The sequence below is a fragment of the Elephantulus edwardii genome, unplaced genomic scaffold (genome assembly GCF_000299155.1).
Source record: "Elephantulus edwardii isolate Elephantulus edwardi_28Jun2011 unplaced genomic scaffold, EleEdw1.0 scaffold00226, whole genome shotgun sequence".
Lineage (NCBI taxonomy): Eukaryota > Metazoa > Chordata > Mammalia > Macroscelidea > Macroscelididae > Elephantulus > Elephantulus edwardii.
Window position 1 is genome coordinate 680722 of NW_006399976.1, and position 21953 is coordinate 702674.

A 21953-nucleotide genomic window follows, 5' to 3' on the forward strand; every position below is an offset into this window, starting at 1 on the left:
CACCCCCAGGACTCCGCCCCCGTGTCTCCCTCAGGATCCCGCCCTCAAGCCTGCGATTGGCTATTTCTTTAGCCCCACCTCCGGATTCCAGCTCCAGGCTAATCCGCGGCCTCTCCGCCGGGTTGTTGACGTAAACTAGACCCCGCCCCCGGACCTGAGATTGGCCACTTTCTCCGGCAAAAATCTGCACCCAGGCCCGGGCTCAACCAGCAGGTTTAAACTCCGGGCCGAAACTAGGCCTCCCTTTCCGGATCAGTCACGCCCCTAAGCCTGGGATTGGCCAGGTCCCCAGGCACGGCCACGCCCCTGAACCTGCATCCCTTCCACTTTGGGTCACACGCTCGGCCCAATCGAGGCCGATCATTGGAACAGCTTCTATTCCGTTAGTCTCCATGCCAGACATCCACCTTTATTTTTTTGTTCTTGTTGTGTACCGTCAAGTCAGATCCAACTGGCACAGGAGGAGATCGCCCCTCCCTCTCCTGCGGAGCATCTGGCGGATTCGAACCGCGCGCTTTAGGGATTGCAACGCAGCTTTTTGCCTTTAGGCCACCAGAGCTCCCCCATTAGTTCCATGCCAGGCTCCGCCCCCTAATTTGATTTATACTCTATCTTGGGGGTCAAGCAGCAGCTCTGCAATTTGGCTCCGCCTCCCCACGACTCACTGCACCCCCCCCCAGGTCAGGCCTCTGACCCCACCCACAAACGAAACCCCGCCCCAGTATGGCCCCGCCCCAATACGGCTGTCCCGGGCCCCGCCCTCCAACGTCCGTCTTGTCACCAACCTCTGAACCTCACATAGGACCACTTGACCCCCCCCCCCCCCCACTCATGCCATCCTCAAGGCCCTCCTCCAAACTCACGGTCTCTCACACTTGCCACCTTTTTCTGGAGGTAGGGACCATAGAGACACCCCTGTGCCAGAGACATGATGGCTTGGGGCTTGAACTGCTGGCACGTGTGTGTGTGTGTGTGTGTGTGTGTGTGTGTGTCCATAGCAACCAAACTTGTGCCTTCTCAGAGTCTTGCAGACACACGTGTCCTGAAGGCGGCTGGAGTGGCTCGTGGGCCTCCGCGGCCTGAGAGCCAGATGGCAATTTGGATTCCTGCCTGAGGGATCAGAAAGTCCCAGTCCACACCCATGACTCGCCCAAACTGGATTCTTGCATCAGCTTGTTCAAAATCTAAACACCAAATGCATCTCCTCTTAAATACACGTTCCAGGGTGTCAAGAGACTTACACTCCCACCCAGGGACCCTCGTACAGTGTCCTTACTGGTGTCCTAACTTTTGGGATCACTCACACCCCATGTGGGCCTAACCCCATACAGACTGGATAGAATCTTTGGTAAAATTTATTACAAATTTTAATCTCGTAGATTAATCTGAGATACAGTTGTAAAGCAATCAAGCGTACGTACTATTTCTTGTTCTTGTTACTTACTGCTGTCAAATTCGGTAGGACTCACAGCGATCCTATGAATATCAGATCTAAACCCTGTTCTATCCTGTGTCATCCTCAGATCTGACACTCTGGAGCCATGGCTAAAGTCACAGTGTCAATCATCTGCTTGAGGGTCTCCCTCTCCTAGGCTGTTCCCCCTACTTTTCCAAGCAGGGTGTCCTCCAAGGAATAGCCTCTCCCAGCAACATGCTCACAAAGTATACAAAATGAAGCTTTGCCATCCTTGACTCCAAGGAACATTCTGGCTGCACTTTGCCCAAGACATTATCTGTTTGTTCTTTTGACAGTTGTTCTCCAACACCACAGCTCAAATTCCCACCACCACACAGAGTACAATATTTCTTAGATTATGCATGAAGAACCCAATGAATGACCTCCTTAGGGTTTCTAAAGCTATACACCTGAACAAGAGCAGATAGCTCCATCTCCATCAGCCACAAAAGAGTAGTTGAGGGTTTGAACTGCTGAGTTTTTGGTTAGCAGCCAAAGGCTTAATCTATTATGCCGTTATAGAAATACTGTATTGTTGTTAGAGTTAGAAATTACTTACAACTGACTCTCCAGAGGGTTTTCAGAGGTGGTAAGTTGCAAGAAAGGAGATTGCCCTTTTCCCTCCCATGGAGCAGGCTAGTGGATTTGAACCGCATGCTTTTGTGTTGGCAGCCCAGCTCCTTACCATTAAGCCACCAGAGCTCATTATATGAATGTTGTTGTTGTTGTTATGTGCCGTCAAGTCGCTTGTGACTTATAGCCACTCTATGCCACCCTATGTACAACAGCCCTAAACCCTGCTCTATCCTGTGCCAATCGCACTGCCCCTGACACACCCATCCCGATTACCTGTCACTGAACCAATCCAACTCATAGAGGGTCTTCCCCTCCTGCACTGTCCCTCCACCCTCCCAAACATGATGTCCCTCTCCAAGGACCTGTCCTTCCTTACAACAAGTCCAAAGTATGTCAGACGAAGCCCCAGAATCCTTGCCTCCAAGGAGTAGCCCGGTTTAACCCTCTCCAGAATGAATCTGTTTGTTTTCTTGGCAGTCCATGGTACATTCAATACTCTTCTCCAGCACCACAGCTCAAAGGCATCAATTCTCCTTCTATCCTCCCTAGTCATTTTCCAACCCTCTGATGCATAACAAGTGATTGCAAAGACCATGGCCTGTATTAGACACACCTTACTCTCCAGAGACACACAGTTGCTCTTGAGTACTTTAGAGAGGTCGCTAACAGCAGACTTTCCCATCGCAATACGTTTTTTTATTTCCTGGCTGCTGGTGTCAAGAGTGGTGACCATGGAGCCAAGCAAAATGAAGCTGTGAACAATCTCAATCTCTTCGCCATCCATCCTGATGCTGCCAATTGGTCCAGTGGTGAGAATCTTTTGCCTTCTTGACATTGAACCTCAGTTCATACTGAAGGCTGCAGTCCTTGACCCTCTGCAGCAAGTGCATGAGGTCCTCCTCAGTTTCAGCAAGCAGGGTTGTGCCGTCTGCATAACGCAGATTGTTAATAGATCTTCCACCAATCCTGACGCCACACTTCTTCTCATAAAGCCCAGCCTCTCGGATAATCTGCTCTGCATACAGGTTGAAAAGGTATGGAGATAGGACACATTTCTGGTGTACACCCTTCCCAATTTTGAACCATGCTAGTGTTACCCTGCTCTGTTCTGACGACTGCCTCTTGGTCCAAGTATAGGTTTCGCATTAGCATGATTAAATGTTCCGGGATTCCCATTCTTCTCAGAGTCAGCCACAGTTTGTTGTGATCCATGCAGTTATGATTATGTTATGATTATGCCTTTGCATAATCAATGAAACACAGATAGACATTCTTCTGGTATTCTCTGCTTTCAGCTAAGATCCATCTAACATCAGCTACAATATCCTTAGTACCATGACCCCTTCTAAACCCAGCCTAGACTTCTGGCAGTTCTCTGCTGATGTGCTGTTCCAGTCATTTTTGGATAATCTTCAGTAGAATCTTGCTTGCATGTGAAATCAACGATATTGTTCTGTAGTTTCCACACTCTGTTGGGTCACCCTTCTTTGGAATGGGAACAAATATAGATCTCTTTCAGTCAGTTGGCCACGTGGTTGTTTTCCAGATTTCTTGGCACAACTTCGTTAGCACATCCAGGGCAGCATCTGTTAGCTGAAGTCAATTGGTATACCATCTATTCCTGGGGCCTTATTTTTTGCTATTTCCTTCAAAGCAGCTTACAATATCATTATATGAATACTAAAAGCAAAATGGCCTTTTAAAAGGTTTCTATGGGGGAGCTCTGTTGGCCTAGTGGCAAGAAGCTGCACTGCAATCCCCAAAGTGCATGGTCTGGAGCAAGCAGATGCTTTGCTGGAGAAGGAGGGACAATTTCCTTCTGTACCAGTCAGATCGGATTTGACGGTGCACACACACAAAACTTTTTTTAAAACAATTTAAAAATGCAAATTTTAAAAAAAGGTTTTGATGTTGAATTGCAACATTATTAGTAATTGAGTTGGGATCTTTTTTTATGTTTCTCTTCCTTTAACTACTACATTTTTTAAAAAATTAGTAATATGTTGTTATTTACCCTTGAATCCAAACTGACCCTTAGCTGATGCTCCATTGGGTTTTCAGAGGCAGTAAATAGCATGAAAGGAAATTTCCCAACCTTCTCCTTTAAAGCAGCTTGTGGATTTGAACCGCATACTTTTAAGATTACAGCGTAACTTCTTACCACTAGGCCACCAGAGCACCCATGGGTCACTAATGTTAATTACCACAGCATTGTAGCCAAAACACCAGAGAATTTTACAAACTCTTTGACTACAAAAATGCTAAAAGTAATGAAAACAGGGATTGATTGTAGCTGGGTCAAGTATCATTGTAATTGGATAATTGGGTCATAATGACAACTCTGCCCCCATTGCATTAACTCACTGCCATCGGGTCCATTCGAAGGTAAAGAAACCTTCCCTGGGTTTCTGAGGCTGTCAGGCCTTAGAGGAGAACACTGCCCATCTTTCTCTCAAGTAGATTCATTCCATCCACATCCACCCACTTTTTGGTTAGCAGTCCAGTACCTTGTGTACTATGCAATATAAAAGGAGCTCGGGTGGTCTAGTGGCAAGAAGCTGTGCTGCAGTCCCAAAGGCATGCAGTTCGAGGCCACCAGCTGCTCCAAGGGAGAAGGATGGGCAATCTCCTCTCATGCGATTAACTGCCTCTGAAAACCCAGCAGAGAGTGAGCCATCGGTTAGCTCCAGCTCAATGGCACACAACAACAGTGTGCAATATAAAGTTAGAAAAGGTAATTAGCACAGTTTTAACCTTCTAGGTATGTGGATGAACTCTGGTAGCAGGCATAGTGAGTAGGGAGTTGTGTTGTTAACTCAAAAGCTCAAATCTGAGAGAGTTCTAGTGGCCTAGTGGCAAGAAGCTGCACTGCAATCCCAGAGGTATGCAGTTTGAATCCACCAGATGCTCTGCTGGAGAAGGAGGGGAAATCTCCTGTACCAGTTAGATCTGATTTGATGGTATACACACACAAAAATTCAAATCCACCAGCAGCTCAGCCCGTGAGATTTACCGCCTCTGAAAACTTACTAGCCGATTAACTATGAGTTGGTTAGGACTTGAAAGCAATAAGGGTTGGTTTTTTTAGAAAGTACTTTCACATCTAAAGTGAGTTTACATAAACATGTTTGTGGGACTGTGTTATAGCATGCATTTCTGTTGATGCACTGCCCAAAAATGCAGTCATTTTGGTGTCACTATTTCTGACAGTGTCACCTAGTATCTCCACTCTTGTCCCTACACCCTGTGTCAGATTGATTCTGACTCATAAGTAACCCCACAGGATAGAGCAGATCTACTCCTTAGAGTTTCTGAGGTGGTGGATCTTAAGGACAGCAGAAGAGAGGCTGACAGGCTTGAACTGCTGACCTTTTGGTTAGTAGCTCAATACCTAATCAACTATTGCACCAGGGCTCCCTATCACTGCCCAAATAAAACCAACCCAAACCTCAGGCTCATCCTGGGGTTTGCCGCCTCCTAACCTTTCAGGGCTCCCACTCTTCCTAAATGCCTCAAATCCTTATCATTTAAATCTTAGTAGTGTTGATACCCAGAATTTTCACATTAGGTCCAGACCCTTAAGCAAATGCACCCATAGGGACCTACAAATAGGTTCCTTAGACACAGTCGAAACTCCCTCCCTTCCCCCCCGCCCCAGGCCCCCACAGCCCTCATCCAGACCCAGCTCCCGGGCTGACCTGAGGCTGCAAACAGACCCTCTCTGGCTCCCAGAGTCCCAGGCAGGTGGCAGGCACAGTAGGCTTGGTCCACCCAGGCCCCCAGCAGACAAGGTCAGCCCCTTAGGCCAGCTGAGCAGTGAGAGGAGCTCACAGGCTGCCTGCCTCTGGGGCTTGTCTCTGAAGATTCCTGGGCACCACTCCCAGCCTTGCCCACACGCAACTCTGCCCCTCCTTCCGGGTCCCCTCCTCTACCCTCTGCCCACCCCCTCACTTGTTTCTCCCTTGCTTGGCCGACCTTCCCAGCTCGCTCTCTGGGAGGTGGCCAGGGCCAGCTTCCAGCACTACTTGCAGGCCAGGGCCAGGCAGGCTCACAGCCCCTCACACTGCCATTGGTCCCACGGGCAGCCCAGGGAGGCCAGCAGCCAGATCCGGAGACCAGGCCCAGGGCCAGCCCCTGGCCCTCTGCTTTCTAGGCCAGGGGTCAGCAGAGTCAGCAATGACCCCTCAGGACAGCTGCAATCTCATCCTTCCAGGTACCCTTATCAAAATAATGACTCCATTTTACAGTTAAAGAAACCGAGGCCAGTAGTCCTTGATGGGAGCAGAGTAGGGATTCACTCATTCACAAGTGTCAGCTGAAGGCTGGCCTCCCTCCGCCTCCCTTCTCCCTCCTCCTCCCCTGCCCTTGTTTACTCTTCATTTCCCCCCTCCTTCCCCTCCTCCCTCCACCTCCCACCCCTTTTCGCCTATGCTCCTCCTTCTTCTCACCCCCCAGTTCTTCCTCCACTCCCTCCTTCCACTTTCTTGGCTTCTTTTTCACCTATACTACTTTCTCTTCAAACCGTCCGCTTTTCCTACTCCTCTTCCTCCTCTTGTCCCCTGGGCAACACAACCAATTTGCAGCCTTGAGGGCTTGAGCCCATCCTTGCAAAAACCACAGCGAAAGAAAGGCCTGGTGATCAGCTTTAGCTCCATTACAGCCTAGAAAACCCTATGGAGCACAGTTCTGTTCTGCACCCCAGGATCTCACCGTGAGTCGTGTTAGGCTGCACAGGAGTGACTTCATTTTTCTGCATTTTTACCTCGCTTTGCCTCTTTCCAAGACAAGCAAGCCTGTTAGACACTTCTCCTCCCTCTGAGACAGGGAGGCAGACCAGGCTAAGATAAAAGGAATCCCAGAAAACGAAGATAACAGGACACCTGGGAGGTGTGTAATGTCTCAGAGCACAAAGTTCCAGGATGAACTTCTGAACCAGAATACCACAACCGCCAAGATACCCCACCACCACCACAGCATCCAAGGCCACAAGAATAAATACCCAACACCTCCCTCTCTTTAAGGGAGGCTCAGCTCCCTCTCACCTAGGTGAATATTAAATAAAAGCCCATTTGCTATAGACATACTCGCCTCTGGTTGTGTTTGGAGCTAGCAGCTAGTCAGTTCTTCCAAGGTGGAATCCATTAGACAGTAGCTAACCCCCACCCCTACACTCTCCACCTCACTTTGCTGCCCTCTCCTCCCCTCTTCCTGATGCAGGTTACTGATCCCTGACTAAGTGAGCTCCTGACACTGTCTTGTACCCTCCACACAGCTCTGGGGCAGTTCTCCTCCACCTCCAAAATCCAAATTTCTGGAAATATAGTTTTGCTTAAATTGGTCCCAGGACTCAGGCATTCTCCTTCACTAGAGTCTCAGTTATCTAATGCTGCTGTCACAGACAGACCACAGTCTGCTAGCTGTAACAGAAACTTATTCTCTTACTATTAAGGGGCTAGAAGCCTACATTCAGGGGTGCCAGCACTAGGGGAAGGCCCATTTTCTCTGTCTGGTTCTGGAAGAAAGTCCCTGATTCCGCTAGCATCTGTAAGCAAGGCATTCTCTGGAGACCTCCACGTGTCCTGGCCTTTCTCACTCAGGGCCCTGACTACAAAAGGATGAACTCTATGTTTAGCAGTTCTTTCTGAGTGGTACTGGGGTTTCCCCCACTCACTTTCCACTCTTTTAACTCGTGTAATATCAAAGTTATTTCAGGCCATGCGGGGAGAAACTCCCCTTGCATCAGACTAGGCTGTGAAGGGATTAAGAAGTATGGCTGTACACACTTAATCCTGTTATAACCGGTTTATCAGATCATGGAGGATCATGACACAGCTTCCATATTGTATCATTATATACACGCATTTTGGTGGCAACGATCCAAACCATAACAACCTGCTCAGCCAAACAGTTCCCTGATGTCACTTGTCCTTTTGCTGACAGTGCTGCTTATGCCTGGGGGTGAGGGAGGGATGAGGGGGAAGTCTCAGACTCTATAATCACATTCTCCCTGGGTCTCCTTCCTAAGACATCCCTGAGTTTGTTCTCAGCAGCTAAACTAAAGGTGTGCCTAACTATACCACCACGAGGCAGAAGTTATTCTAGAGTAATGGATTTTATTTTTTTAGTTTGGCCTTCCTGAGCTCTGGTGGCCTAGTGGGAAAGGAATTGTGCTGCCAACCCAAAGGCAGATGGTTCAAATCTACTACCTGACCAGTGGAAGAAAGGTGGGCAATGTCCTCATTGATGAATAGTCTTGACTGTACCACCAGATCATCGAATGAACAAACTTGTCTTGGAGGGAGTGTAGCCAGGGTGCTCCTTGGAGGCAAGGATGGTGAAATGTTGTCTCATATGTTTGGGGTATAATGTCAGGAGGGCCTAGACCTGGGAAGATGACAGCTTGCATGGAGAAGTAGAGGGTCAGCGAGAGAGAGGAAGAACCTCAATGGGATGGATTCACACAACGACTGGAACAATGGTCTGGAGCCTGGCAGAGATTACGAGTGAGTTGTGGTGAACTTTAAACACCAACTTTATATGGAAAGGAAACACTGCTGATGTCCCTTGAGTCGGTTCTGATCACATGTTTTGTAAGAGTCTCTGAAGCTACTGTTCCTTGGTTGACTGTCGTGTGTGAGTTTAGAAGTACTGCTTCAAGAATACTCAGCAGGAAGTTAGATGAAAGCATCTTAGTAGACAAACATGCAGATGTGTCCCCAAGAATTATACAGAGAATATTCATGAGACCTCACAAGACCTAGAAACTAAAAGCCTTGAGAGCTTATAGAAAATATAGGTTTAAGAGAAGCTGCTGTCCTTGAGAATTTACAGTAAATAGAGATAAGCTTTGTGTGTGTTTGTTAGGATTATCTGAATGAAGTATTAAAAGCCCTGGTTCCTGCATATCCAAGGACACATTCCTTTCTAGCCCCAAAGATAATTGTTATATATTACTTTAGGGTCGTTGAGATAATTGTTTGTTGTATAGCAAGAAGTCTGGCTTTTTCTGATAGTAATGAATGCTTATATTCTCTATATATGCTGAGAAGAAATAACCGTGTGTGTGTGTGTGTGTGTGTGTGTGTGTGTATGTGTGTGTGTCTTTTTGGCCTGTGCCTTACTTTCTGTCTTTTGTGTGTGTGTGTATGTGTTTTTCCTCAGCAGCTCTGTGTCCTCAAGTCCCTCCAGTACCTCAGTTAGTATCTTCATAACTCCAATCTTTTTTTAATTAAATTTTATTAATTTTAATGAACATTTACAGAGATTTTGGGTTTCCATTCATTCATTGTTGCCATAACTCCAATCTTTACTTGTCTTTGAGGGATTGCAAACATTACATATAACGAGCATCTGAAAATGAATATTTGCAAATAAGATACTGCAATGATGTATCTGGTACAAAACAAAACAACCTGGCTGTCATTAGCAGGTCCTTTGCTCATCAGGATTACTTAATGCTCTAGTAATAAGCACATATAACTTTGTATCACAATTACTAAAAGATCTTGAAAGACGCATAGCCAGGCTGTTTCTTACAGGCAAGGATGGTGAGACTTCATCTCACAGGCTTTGGGCATGTTTTCAGGAGATCCCAGTCCCTGGAAGGGGACTCATATTTGAAAAGTCAAGGGTCAGCAGAAGAGAGGATGACCTTGAGTAAAACAGATGGGCATAGCATTTGAATGAATGGGTTTAAGTACAACAAAGAAGGGTAGGATGGAGCAGGGACTTGACTCTGGCTCCCAGAAGGGCTGACTCCACCACACATCCAGGAGGTGCTGCAAACAGTTATGTGCTCAGCATCTAGCCAAAACGTGGGCAGTTCTAACCCACTGAGAGGTACCTGACACTGAAAATATCAGGAAATACCATAAGAACAAGAGCCTTTGGCAATGAAAGAAGGAGTTCAAGCTGCCCTGAAAGCACTGGCAAAAAATAAGACCCCAGGAATCAATGGGATACCATTAGCATGCTTCAACCAGCAGATATGGACCTGGATGTGCTCACCAGTCTATGCCAGGAAATTTGGAGGACAGCTGTCTGACTGACTGACTGAAAGGGATCTATATTTGTTCCTATTTCCAAAAGGGTATCAAAAAGAATCATAAAAATTATTTTTAAAATTATAAAAATATAATTATAAAAATATCATTAATATCACATGTAAGCAAAATATTGCTGAAGATAATGAAAACAGCAGTACATAGACACAGAACTGCCAGAAATTCAAGCTGGATTTAGAGGAGGCTGTGACACCAGGGATTATCATTGCTGACTTCAGATGGATCCTTGGCTGAAAACAAAGAATACCAGAAGAATGCCTTTGTGCTTTATTGACTCCGCAAAGGCATTTGTGTGGATCATAAAAGTCATAGCTAACATTGAGAAGAATGGGAATTCCAGAACTCTTTAACTGTGCTCACCCAAAACCTACACTTAGACCAAGAAGCTATTGTGTGAACAGAGCAAAGGAACACTACATGGTTTAAAATGAAGAAAGATGTGTGTCACGGTTGTATCCTTTCTCCATACCTATGTAATAGGTATGCTAAGCAAATTATTTGAGAAGCTGGACTCTAGGAAGAAGAATGTAACATCAAGATTATAGGAAGACTCCTTCATTATGCAGATGACACAACCTTGCTTGCTGAAAGTGAGGAAGATTTGAAGCACTTGATGAAGAAGGTTAAAGAATGCAGCCTTCAGTAGGGTTTGCATCACAACATCAAGAAAATAAAAATCCTCGCCACTGGACAGATAGGCACTATCATGATAGAGGAAGACTGAAATTGCTATTGACTTCATCTTCCTGGTATCCACAATCAATACACTTTTACCAGCAGTCAGAAGATCAGGAGATGCATTTTACCGGGAAAATCTGTAGTCAGAGACCTCTCAAAATTTTTGAGAAGCAATGTCAGTTTGAGAACTAAGGTGTGCTTCATCCAGGCCCTGGTCTCTTCAATCACTTGCTATGCATCTGAGAGGTAGATAATAAATACGGATGACAAAAAAAGAATTGATGCCTTTGAGTTGTGGTGTTGGAGAAGAGCACTGAACATCCCATGGACAACCAAGAGAACAAACCGGAATGGAACCAGAGAACTCCTTGGAGACAAAGATGATAAAGCTTAGTCTCACACACTTTGGGCATGTTGCTAGGAGAAGCTATTGCTGTTTTGGAGAGGGACATCATGCTTGAGAAGGTAGGGGGATGTCAAAGGAGAAGAAGACCCTCAACCAGGTGGACTGACACAGCGACTGCAGCAATGGGTTCTTGCGTTTCAGGAAGTATGAAGTTGGTGCAGGATAGAACAGGGTTCAGATCTGTTCTTCACATGGTCACTATGAGTCATTCCTGACTCCATGGCACCTAACAAAAACAGTAACAGAAGTACCTGGGGAAGGCCTGACCATCTGCTTCCGAAACGTCACAGCCTCAAAATCCCTGTGGAGTAATCACCAGCCAAAAGGGAAGACATGCAATTATGCACACTTCATCAAGCACATAACCTATGTCACTGAATAACTTGTGTAGAGATTATTGGATGTTAACCCAACCACGATGTTAACTTTTGCAAAAAACGAAGTAAAATAATATGAAAAACTAAAACCGAAACCAGCACAGTTCTGTTCACAAGGGAACAGGGTTGGGGTGGGGGAGGGGGTACAGGTATAAGTGTAACAAGTGTGGAAATCAGAGGCCCTGGAGTGTGATGTTGGTCTCAAGGAGCTCTGGTGGGCTAGTGGCAAGAAGCTGCCCTGTAATACCAGAGGTATGTGGTTCAAATCCACCAGATGCTCTGCTGGAGGAGGGGCAATCTCCTCCTATACCAGTCAGATCCAATTTGACAGTACACACACACACACACACACACACACACACACACACACACAAAATAATAATTTTTTTTTAAAAAGATGTCTCATTGTATTCCTTTTGTGTGGCTTTTTTAAAAAAAATTGTGATTTCTAACGAAGGTTTGCAAAAAGGTTAGGTTTTCATTCATTTATCGTTGCACCTTTTTCTCTCTCTGTGGCTTCATTTTTAACCCAGTGGGCAACACGCCTCTGAGAAGGGGATCCCAGCCTGGGGTGGGAGCTGCCCCTGTCCTTGAAGGCCCCAGAACCAGGTCACTGTTTAAGGAGATTAGTGAGATCCTAAGCCTCTGACAGACTGAGGCCAGCTGTCCCCCAGCCAGGTGGGGTCCCTCCACCCTGTCCCCACACCCAGCCATGGCCGATCTGTTCTCAGGCCGCGTCTTGATCCGCAACAACAGCGACCAGGACGAGCTGGACACGGAAGAGGAGCTGAGTCGGCGGCTGGACAACCGGCTGGTGTTGCTGTTCTTTGGCGCCGGGAGCTGCCCGCGGTGCCAGGAGTTCGCGCCCGTGCTCAGGGACTTCTTCATGCGGCTCACGGACGAGTTCTACGTGGTGCGGGCGGCCCAGCTGGCCCTGGTGTACGTGTCCCAGGACCCCACGGAGGAGGAGCAGGGCGAGTTTCTCAGGGACATGCCCAAGAAATGGCTCTTCCTGCCCTTCCAGGATGACCTGAGGATGTGAGGCGGTGGGGAAACCTGGGAGGGCTTCCGGGAGGAGGGGGCCTGCCCTTGGAGTATCTCCTGCTGTCAGTGCTGCTGTCACATGAATAGTGTAGATAGCAAAGCCTCTCTTTTCTCACAGTTCAGAAGGCTCGGGATTTCAGCTCCAGGGGAACATTCTTGTCTCGGCTTCTTTAGCATTTCTTGGAAAGCTTCAAGGGGCATCTTTGCTTTGTTTCCCAAATTCCTGCTTCATTGCCTTGAAAGAACACAACTTTATTTTCTTACAATTATGGGCACTAGGCGGCGCACTTTGTCTACTTCAGCTCCTAGTAGGTGCTGGCATTCCTGGACCTGTAAATGCACCTGTCCCATCATCTGTCTTCCGTGTGTGTGTGTGTGTGTGTGTGTGTGTGTGTGTGTGTGTGTGTGTTTAATTTGCAACTACTCTGCTCTCTTTGTAACTCGGAAGGAAAGGTCCCGTGGAAGCACAGTTTGTGCTCAATTACTAAAAGTTGTTGAATTAACCCACCCATTGGCACCATGGAAGAAAGGCCTGGCTATCTCCTTTGGGAAAGATTACAGTCAACAAAGATTAGGCAAAGTTGTCAAAGATTGGGCAACAGCTGAGCACATCAGCACACCATGAGTCAGAATGGACTTGACAGAAAGATTTCGTTTCGGTTTGATAACAGAGAAAAAGTATACTTCCTAAAACAAGAACACACTTATGGGAACCAAGGATTGGGATTTCAACCTTTTTTTTTGGGGGGGGACACACAATTAATTTCATAACTGTATTATAGTATGTGGCTATTTTATTAGAACTTTCTCCCTTTCTGTAGGAAGACCTACCTCTGTTCTTTTCTTCCAACATTTTATTAGGAAGAGTTTAGAACCCAGAAAGGTTGCCAGAAATGTTTCCTGAGACTTCATGAGGATTGTTAACTTTTTGCCCTATTTGCATAGATCTTGTGGAGCCATTTGAAAGTTAGTTGTAGGTTTTGTGCCATTTCATCTCTTTGGTTAATTTGGTTACACAAGTTGTACGTTTCGATTCATCGCTTTGCTTTGAAGACATGATCCCTCACTCCTGCTGCCATTCAGGGAGTTCTTCTTCCCTCAGAGAGGCATATTTCCCCTCTTGAGGCAGAAGCACCAGTTATGAGAGCATTAAAGTCAAAAGTGGGCATCATTTGATCCTCTTAACAAATCACTCACCCAGACTAGTATCGGACAGAGGAGTCCTTGGTGTTGCAGTGTGTTGTGTGTGTTGGGCTGTTAACCAGAAAGGTTAGTGGTTTGAATTCAACACTGTGTCCAAAGAGATTTATAGCCTCAGAAACCAAATCAAGGGTCACAGCTGTCTTGAAGCTCTGGGACTTTGTTTTTAGTTCCAACAGAGTGAGTTAAAGAGTACTATCCACACACATATTTCTGTATAACTTTGCCAGACAAAATACAGACTGCCTTTGTATTCTGAATGTGAAAGTTGAATGTCAGGTAACTAATGATAGATACATATTGTTGTTAGGTGCTGTCGAGTTTGACTATAGCAACCCTATGAACAACACATCTGAATCCTGTTGTATCTTGTGCCCATCTCACAATCTCTGACACACTTGGGCCCACTGCTATAGATGCTGTGTCAATCCATGTGGTTGAGGATCTTCCTTTCCTTTGTCATCTCTCTCCTAGGAAAAACTTCTCCTAGCCACTTGCCCAAAGTGCATGAGATGAAGTTTCACCAACTTTGCCCCTAAACATACCCTGGCTGCACTTCCAGTAAGATAAGACTTGTTTGTTCTTTTGTCAGTCCATGGGATGCACTCTTCTCTAAGACCACAGTTAAACCACTTCCATTCTTCTACTGAAGGTGGTACTCTTTAATCTTCTGTAGCATGTGCTGTGCTTCAACTCTTCACTTTCTGCAAGCCAAGCTGTGTCATCTGCATAATGCAGGTTTTTGATGAGTCTTCCTCTGACCCTGATGCCATATTCTGCTTCAGAGTCCAGCTTCTCAAGTGATTTATTCAGCCCCCCTGGATGGAAGGCACTCAACATACACAGCGCTCCCACAATAGGACTTGGGGACACCAAGATGTGGATGGAACACGAGTAGGCAGTGTTTCATTCTGCAGTACAGGGGGTCAGTGTATGCCAGAGCCAAGTGAACAGAAATCAACAACCGCAAAGACATAAACCAGCCCCAAGGCCACTAGTTACTGTCAATTTGATCATGTGTGTGTGTGTGTAGAATGGTGCTCTACAGAGTTTGAAATATTTTCTTGAATTTTTGGTGAAAGTTTATATATTAGCATCCCACTTAACAAGTTCCACACACATTTTTCCAGTGAGATTTTCCATATATTACCAACATTCTCATTCTATCCATTCTGGTTGTCCTCTTTCCGTTAGTCTTGCTTCCCTGTTCCTCTTCTCCTCTTTGCTTTAGTGTAAATGTTGACCAGTTTGTATCCAATATTTCTTTTTATAGAAGGAGTATAGCACTCATGAGTGTTATTGCTTATTTAATGAGCCAGTCGGTTTAGTTAAAGGTGACCTCTGGGAAGAGTCTGAGTTCAAAGTTTAAAGGATATCTCTGGGTGACAGTCTCCATTGTTCCTCAGGTCTCTGTTGGTCTGCTAAATCTGCTCCCATCTCTCCCCTCCCTAATTTTGTTAAGATTTTTAGTTTTGTTCCACAATTTTCTCCCATTCTATCTATTGTGTCCTTGGTTAGAACAGTTGGCAGTGGTCACAGGACACCACTAGTTCTTCTGGTCTCTGGGCTGGTGAGGCCAAGGATTATATTCCTTTGAATCTTTGGTTTCCTTCTCTTTTGCTTTCAATCTATAGAGACCAATAGCTGTTCTTTAGATAGTTACATGAAAGCTTTTGCCCAAGGTAATGATGGTCCAAAGCCTTCCTCACACCCTTTAAACCAATCCTGCATGGTGCTTGATTACGCCTGAGAGCAATCTGTGATCTATACGTTTTCAGTGGCCAGTTATTTTGGAAGTAGATTGCTAGACTTTCTAACAACATACCTAAAACTAGAATTGTTTATTTGAAAAGCAAATTTCATAGAGTGCCTTAATTTTTTAGTGCTATTGGGGCAGAAATACCATTAAGTGTTTTTAAAGAACAGAATGCATTTTCTCCCAATTCAAGAAGCTAGAAAGCAGAACCCAGGGCACTGGCTCTAGGGGGAAATCCTGGTCTCAGCTTCCATAACCCTGGTGTTCAAGGGTTCTCTCTTGTAGCATCTCTCTTCCTTTTTGCTCAGCTCTTCTTTCTCTCCCTGTAGTCCTAATTGATTGCTTTAACATAATCTTATTCATAACAAAGAAAAACTCTTTTCAAATGGAATCACACCTGTTGTTGTTATGTGCCATCAAGTCGTTTGCGACTCATAGCGACCCTATGTACAAGAGCTCTAAATGCTGTTCTATCCTGTGCCAACCTCGCCGTCCTAAACACACTCATTCCCACGGCTCCACTCACAGAATCGAACCATCTCATCGAAGGTCTTCCTCTCCTTCGCCGTCCCTCCACTCTGCCAAACATGATGTCCCTCTCCAAGGACCAGTCCCTCCTTGCAACATGCCCAAAGTATCTACAAATACAAAAACCAACTATTGCAGTCTAAATGGACTCATAGCTGCCCCTCCAGTTTTCCAGGCCTTAAATCACACTGGAGGCCACTGCTTCTCTTTCTCCTAAGTCGTGACCTTTGGGTTAGCTGAGCAACAACCTAGGAATCCAACACATGTTTTGGGAGATACAAGTCAATCCATTGTGCTACCTCTTGACCAGCTCAGATCTTTTATGAAGTCATTCATTCTTTCATCCCACATTTTCCTGTGCGCTTACTCTGTGCCCCATTGCTCCAGGCCCTGGGGTCAACAGTGAACGGAGACAGAAATCTCTGTCTTGGTAGAGACTGACATTCTCCTGGGGGAAAACAAGAGTAGCAAACTGCGTGGGCAGGGCAGGAATTCAGGGCGCCAGGAATTAAATGCTGGCACAATAGGGGGAAGAGGGCTGACATTAGAGATTGCAAGATGTGTGCTCGGATCTGTAGAGGGAACAGCACGTGCAAAGGCCTGGAAGTGGGATGTTATCCGGGGAGTCCCACAAGGGAGAGGAGCGAGCGTGGGGTCCTGTCCTGGTCCCTGCACGTCCCCCGCTTCGCCGGAGGCCAGCTCATACTGGAGCTCGGGGGAGGTTAGGGTGGACTTCTGCCCAAGCCCGTGTCCTGACTCCGCTCCCCTGCAGGGACCTGGGACGTCAATTCTCCGTGGAAAGCCTGCCCGCGGTCGTGGTGCTCAAACCCAGCGGGGACGTGCTCACGCGCGACGCTGCCGACGAGATCCGCCGCCTGGGACCCGCCTGCTTCGCCAACTGGCAGGAGGCAGCCGAACTGCTGGATCGTAACTTCCTAGAACCCGAGGACCTGGACGACCCGGCGCCGCGCAGTCTCACAGACGCGCTGCGTCGCCGCAAATACCGCGTGGACTCGGAGCCAAGGGGCGGGTCAGGGGGCGGGGCCAGGACGGAGGGCGGGGGCTGCGACGAGGGCGGGGCCGACGAGCTGTTCTGAGACGCACTCCCCGCCCCTTCCCTGGGGTGGGCGGGACAGGGACTCGAAAATTAACATATCCTGGGGCGGGGCTCCGGTTGCAACTCTACAAGACACGCCCCCGGGAAGAGGAGGTCCCTGGAGGAGGACTCAATCATGAGTTACCCCTCAGAAGGGCGGGGCAATCCAAGGGCTGCATCCTTTTCTGGGGTGAAGGCGCAGGGGTGGGGAATCCATTGTGTGACACCCTAGGAGGGCGGAGCCGAGGGGCCGTTCCGAGTCCCCGGAGGGAAAGGACAGAGCGGAAGGGGGCGGAATCTGAAATGAGAACCCCTGGGAGTGGGCGGGACCTGGGGGCTCAGGGATGACAGGGATAGAGTCCCTTTGAGTTTGTGCTAAGGGTCCACTGCCCCAGTACGCCGCCACTGAGTGGCTGGAAGAGAGTATTGGTTTTGAATCCACCATTAAAGGCCAGTAGAGTCGGGGAGTATTCTGCATCCCTGGAGGGGTGGGAGGGATGGGAATTCGTGATGGGACACTCCCCAGGAGGAATTTCCAGAAGGGCAGAGCGGGCTGGAAGGGGGATCAGAAACCCTCTACCCCTTCTCTCTGAGCCCCCCAGGAATGGATGGGGCTGGAGCTCCTGGGCACTTGGCCAGGGCGAAGGATCCTGGAGAGCTTTTCAAGGGTCCCAGGAAATGCTGGAGACAGAGGAACGGGGCTAAACAATGGTTCCCAGACCATAAATGTTAATATAAACGTGAAATTAAATCTCACTCGGTGTCAGCATAATTTTTTTTTCCTTTGTGAAGTTTAATGTCTGCTAGGTTTTCAACGAAAGTCAGGGTTCAAGTCTCAGCCCTGCAGTCACTCCCTGGGTGACTTGGCCTCTCTGCTTGTTTCCCTTTCCATAAAATTAAATAATCTCAGATCCACCTTTTCCAGTTGTTTAGATCACATAAAGAGTGATTACCTGGCGAGTGTTCAGAATCATACTCAGTACACGATTACCTAGCAGAGAAGGGTGGGCTACTAGTACCTTCATATTGTTAAGAGCCATAAAGTCAGTACGACTCGGCGAGCTCTGGTGGCCTAGTGGTAGGAAACTGCACTGCAATCCCAGAGGTGTGTGGTTCAAATCCACCAGATGCTCTGCTGAAGAAGGAGGGACAATCTCCTCCTGTACCAGTCAGATCCAATTTGACGGTACACACATAAAAAGAATAAATAAAAAATTTTAAAAAAAAGTCAGTACGACTCATACAACCCTATGAGCAACATATCTGAACCCTGTTCTGTCTTGTGCCATCCTTCTTGTCTCCAACACTCTCCGGCCCATTGCTTCAGTCCCTGTTTCAAACCACCTTGTTGAGGGTCTTCCTCTTCTCCACCATCCCCCCACCTATTATATCCCTCTCCAAGGAAAAACCTCTTCTAGCAACATGTCCAAAGAGTGAGAAGAAGCTTCATGATCTGTACTGGAAAAGTCTGTAGTCAGGGACCTCTCCAAATTACTGAGGAGCAATGATGTCAGTTTGAGGTCTAAGGTGAGCCTGATTCAGACTATGATCTTTTCAATTATTTGCAACACGTTTGAGAGCTTGACAATGATTAAAGAGGACAGGAGAAGAATTGATGTCTTCAAATTGTAGTATTAGAGAAGAGTGTTGACTATATCATGGACTGCCATAAGAACAAACAGATATGTCTTGGAAATGGTGCAGCCAAAGTGCTCCTTGGAGTACCTTCATTGAAAAGTCCTGTGCCTTTTATATAAAATTGGCTATTTAGATTTTTCTCACTTCCCAAGAATTCCCATGTATACTGAAGTGTTGGAAACTCTCCCTAGTTGCACATAAACTGTTCACATATTTTATGTGGGAAATCACAAAAATAGTTTCCAGAACTATTTTGACAATACATTTATATATAACATGGATTTTTTTTTCCCTTCTTCTTCTATTGGGCCACATTGTGTGGTGGAGGGCAGGCTACCAGTGAGGTCCAGGAGTTCCCCATGTGAGAGTCAATCTGATCACCCAGAGACCTGTCCAAGTCAACCTGCTCTGATTGGTCCCAGTAGCCAAAAGGAATGCAACAAACTGTAGAGAGTAAAAGAGTAAAAGCTCTGGTCAAAAGCCACTTCCTGGCCATGTGACTAAGGGACAGAGGTCACTCTCACAGCCTCATTTCTCTCATTTGGAAATGAATCTAAGACTAAGGCCAGGTTCACTGGTTGAGAAGCGGCGGTGCCCAAACCACTTCCCTTTCTTTGTCTCTGTCACCCCCTGGAGGCAGAATGGGGTATCTCATCATGGGGCCCGAACCAAACATGCAAATAAGATGTAAACATCACGTCCCTCTCCCAATCGCTCACAAGGGCGTGCCAAAAAGCAGTGTCTCCCTGGAAACCGGGGGGCAGGAACTGCTGGGAGAGGAATGAACCTGGGCCTGAGAAGTCCGGGAGGGTCTTTGGAACGGCTCCTCCAGCCCCTGTTCTCACATTCAGTCCACCCAATCTCCAGGTGAGGATACTGAGGTGCAGAATGATGACTCATCCTTCCAGGCTCCAATCCTCATCACAGAGCTTTCCCTCTGGAAACATGAACAGGACCATCTATGAAATGGGCACACTCACATGGGTACCTATGTGATAAGAGGAAGTCTAGAGTTTCTATTCTCTATATCTAATGCTAACCAGGTCATGACATCCTTCAAAGGAAGATATTTAGAAAGGATTTAGCAAACTGCAGTCACACGCCCTATCAACGCTGTTATTACTTTGGCTGTCACCCAGTGCCCAGCCAGTAGGGAGCGCTGGTGGCTTAGAAGAAAATGCGCTGCAAACTTCAAGGCATGCGGTTCGAATCCACCAGCTGCTCCGTGGGAGAAGGATGGGCAATCTCTTCCTGTGCGATTTACCACTTTTGAAAACCTGCTGAAGGACCAGCTATGGGCCTGTTTCGACTCGATGGTACACAACAAGAAGCCAATGCCCAGCCTTCCTCACCTGGGACAGTGAGACCAGAGAGTCCAGATTCAGACACAAATTCATTCATAAAGAGGAACTAAGTCCTGGGACGCTACAACACGGGCACACCTTGGAAGGAACAAGACACAGAAAGATATTCTCAGATCTCACATGTATGAAATGTCCAAAATAGGCCAATTTATGGAGGCTAAAAGTATGCTAATGATTTTCCCCTCCCCCAACATACAGTTATGATTAGAAACTGTGGGTGACTCTGAGAAGAATGGGAATCCCAGAACACTTGATCGTGCAAGGAAACACTGCATGGTTCAAAATTGGGAAGGGTGTACGCCAGGGATGTGTCCTATCTCCATACCTTTTCAACCTATATGTAGAACAGATCATCTGAGACGCTGGGCTCTATGAGGAGAAGTGTGACATCAGGATTAGTGGAAGATTCATCAACAGTCTGCGTTATGCAGATGACACAACCCTGCTTGCTGAAACTGAGGAGGGCCTGAAACACTTGCTGCAGAGGGTCAAGGACAAAGATTCTCACCACTGGACCAATTGGCAGCATCAGGATGGGTGGTGAAGGGATTGAGACTGTTTAAAGCTTTAGTCTGCTTGTCTCCACAGTCAACACTCTTGGCACCAATAGCCAGGATATTAAAAGATGTATTACGATGGGAAAGTCTGCTGTTAGGGACCTCGCCAAAATACTGAAGACCAATGGTCGCTCTGAAGACTAAGATGCATCTGATACAGGCTATGGTCTTTGCAATCGCTTGTTACGCGTCAGAGAGTTGGACAATGACTAGGGAGGATAGAAGAATTGATGCCTTTGAGCTGTGGTGTTGGAGAAGAGTATTGAATATACCATGGCCTGTTAAGAAAACGAACAGGTTCACCTTGGAGAGGCTGCTCCTTGGAGGCAAAGACTCTGAAGCTTCGTCTGACATACTTTGGACATGTTGCAAAGAGGGACCAATCCTTGGAGAGGGACATCATGCTTGGGAGGGTGGAGGGACAGTGCAGGAGGGGAAGGCCCTCTATGAGGTGGTTTGATTCAGTGACTGGGATAATAGGGGTAGGTGTGTCAGAGACACTATGATTGGCACACAATAGTGGCTTTAGGGCTGTTGAACATAGGGTCACTATGAGTCACAGGTGGCTTGACTGCACATAACAACAATAACCAACATATAATCCATATAGTGAGTGTTGAGGTGGCGGGGGAAAATGTTCTAAAACTAGACAGAAATGATAATTTACACAGCATTAAAGTTACACTATATATCACTGGGTTTTTAAGTTTAAAACTGTGAGATTAGAGTTCTGTGAATTTTGTTTTAACTAAAAGAGAGAGGAGAAACACAATATATAGGAATGATTGTATGAAACAATGTGAATGAAGGAAAGCATGAAACACAATGTGGGCCAATTTTGCATACAAACAGATATAAAATAAAAATTTAAAAAAGAAGGAAAGAGAGGGAGTAGGAGGGAGGGGGAGGGTAGAAGAAAGGCGAAAGGAGGGAATCTTTGCAAGAAGAACAAATGAGCCAGAAAGAGCCTGAGGGCGCGAGCTGGGAGGCGGGGTCTTTGGGAACTGTGCGTAGCCCCGAGCAACCGCTCAATTTCTGGCTCCTCAGACTAACACAAAATAACAAAATAGATTCTTTAAAGATTATTTTAAGTTAAAAATCAAACCCTCGCCCACAGTAAAGTGACGCTACTGGCGGCAGCGGGCGCACCTGCCGGGCTGGAGGAGCTGCGGGGCGGGGCTTCGACCCTCGCTCCCACCAGGCGGACGCCGGGA

General features: G+C 46.8%; 1 protein-coding gene across 1 annotated transcript; it reads left to right on the forward strand.

The window, feature by feature from the left end:
* Positions 1 to 12268: 12268 nt before the first annotated feature.
* NXNL1 (nucleoredoxin-like 1) lies at positions 12269 to 17181 on the forward strand. The gene is made up of 2 exons (XM_006898312.1): positions 12269 to 12594; positions 16857 to 17181. The coding sequence occupies exons 1-2, from the start codon at positions 12269 to 12271 to the stop codon at positions 17179 to 17181; spliced, it is 651 nt and encodes a 216-aa protein (XP_006898374.1).
* Positions 17182 to 21953: the final 4772 nt, after the last annotated feature.

Bases quoted from the DNA above. Each gene is read 5' to 3' on its own strand.
- NXNL1 (XM_006898312.1), top strand. From the start codon at position 12,269: ATGGCCGATCTGTTCTCAGGCCGCGTCTTGATCCGCAACAACAGCGAC. The intron at 12,595-16,856 runs GTGAGGCGGTGG...GCTCCCCTGCAG, and splicing joins TTCCAGGATGACCTGAGGAT to GGACCTGGGACGTCAATTCT.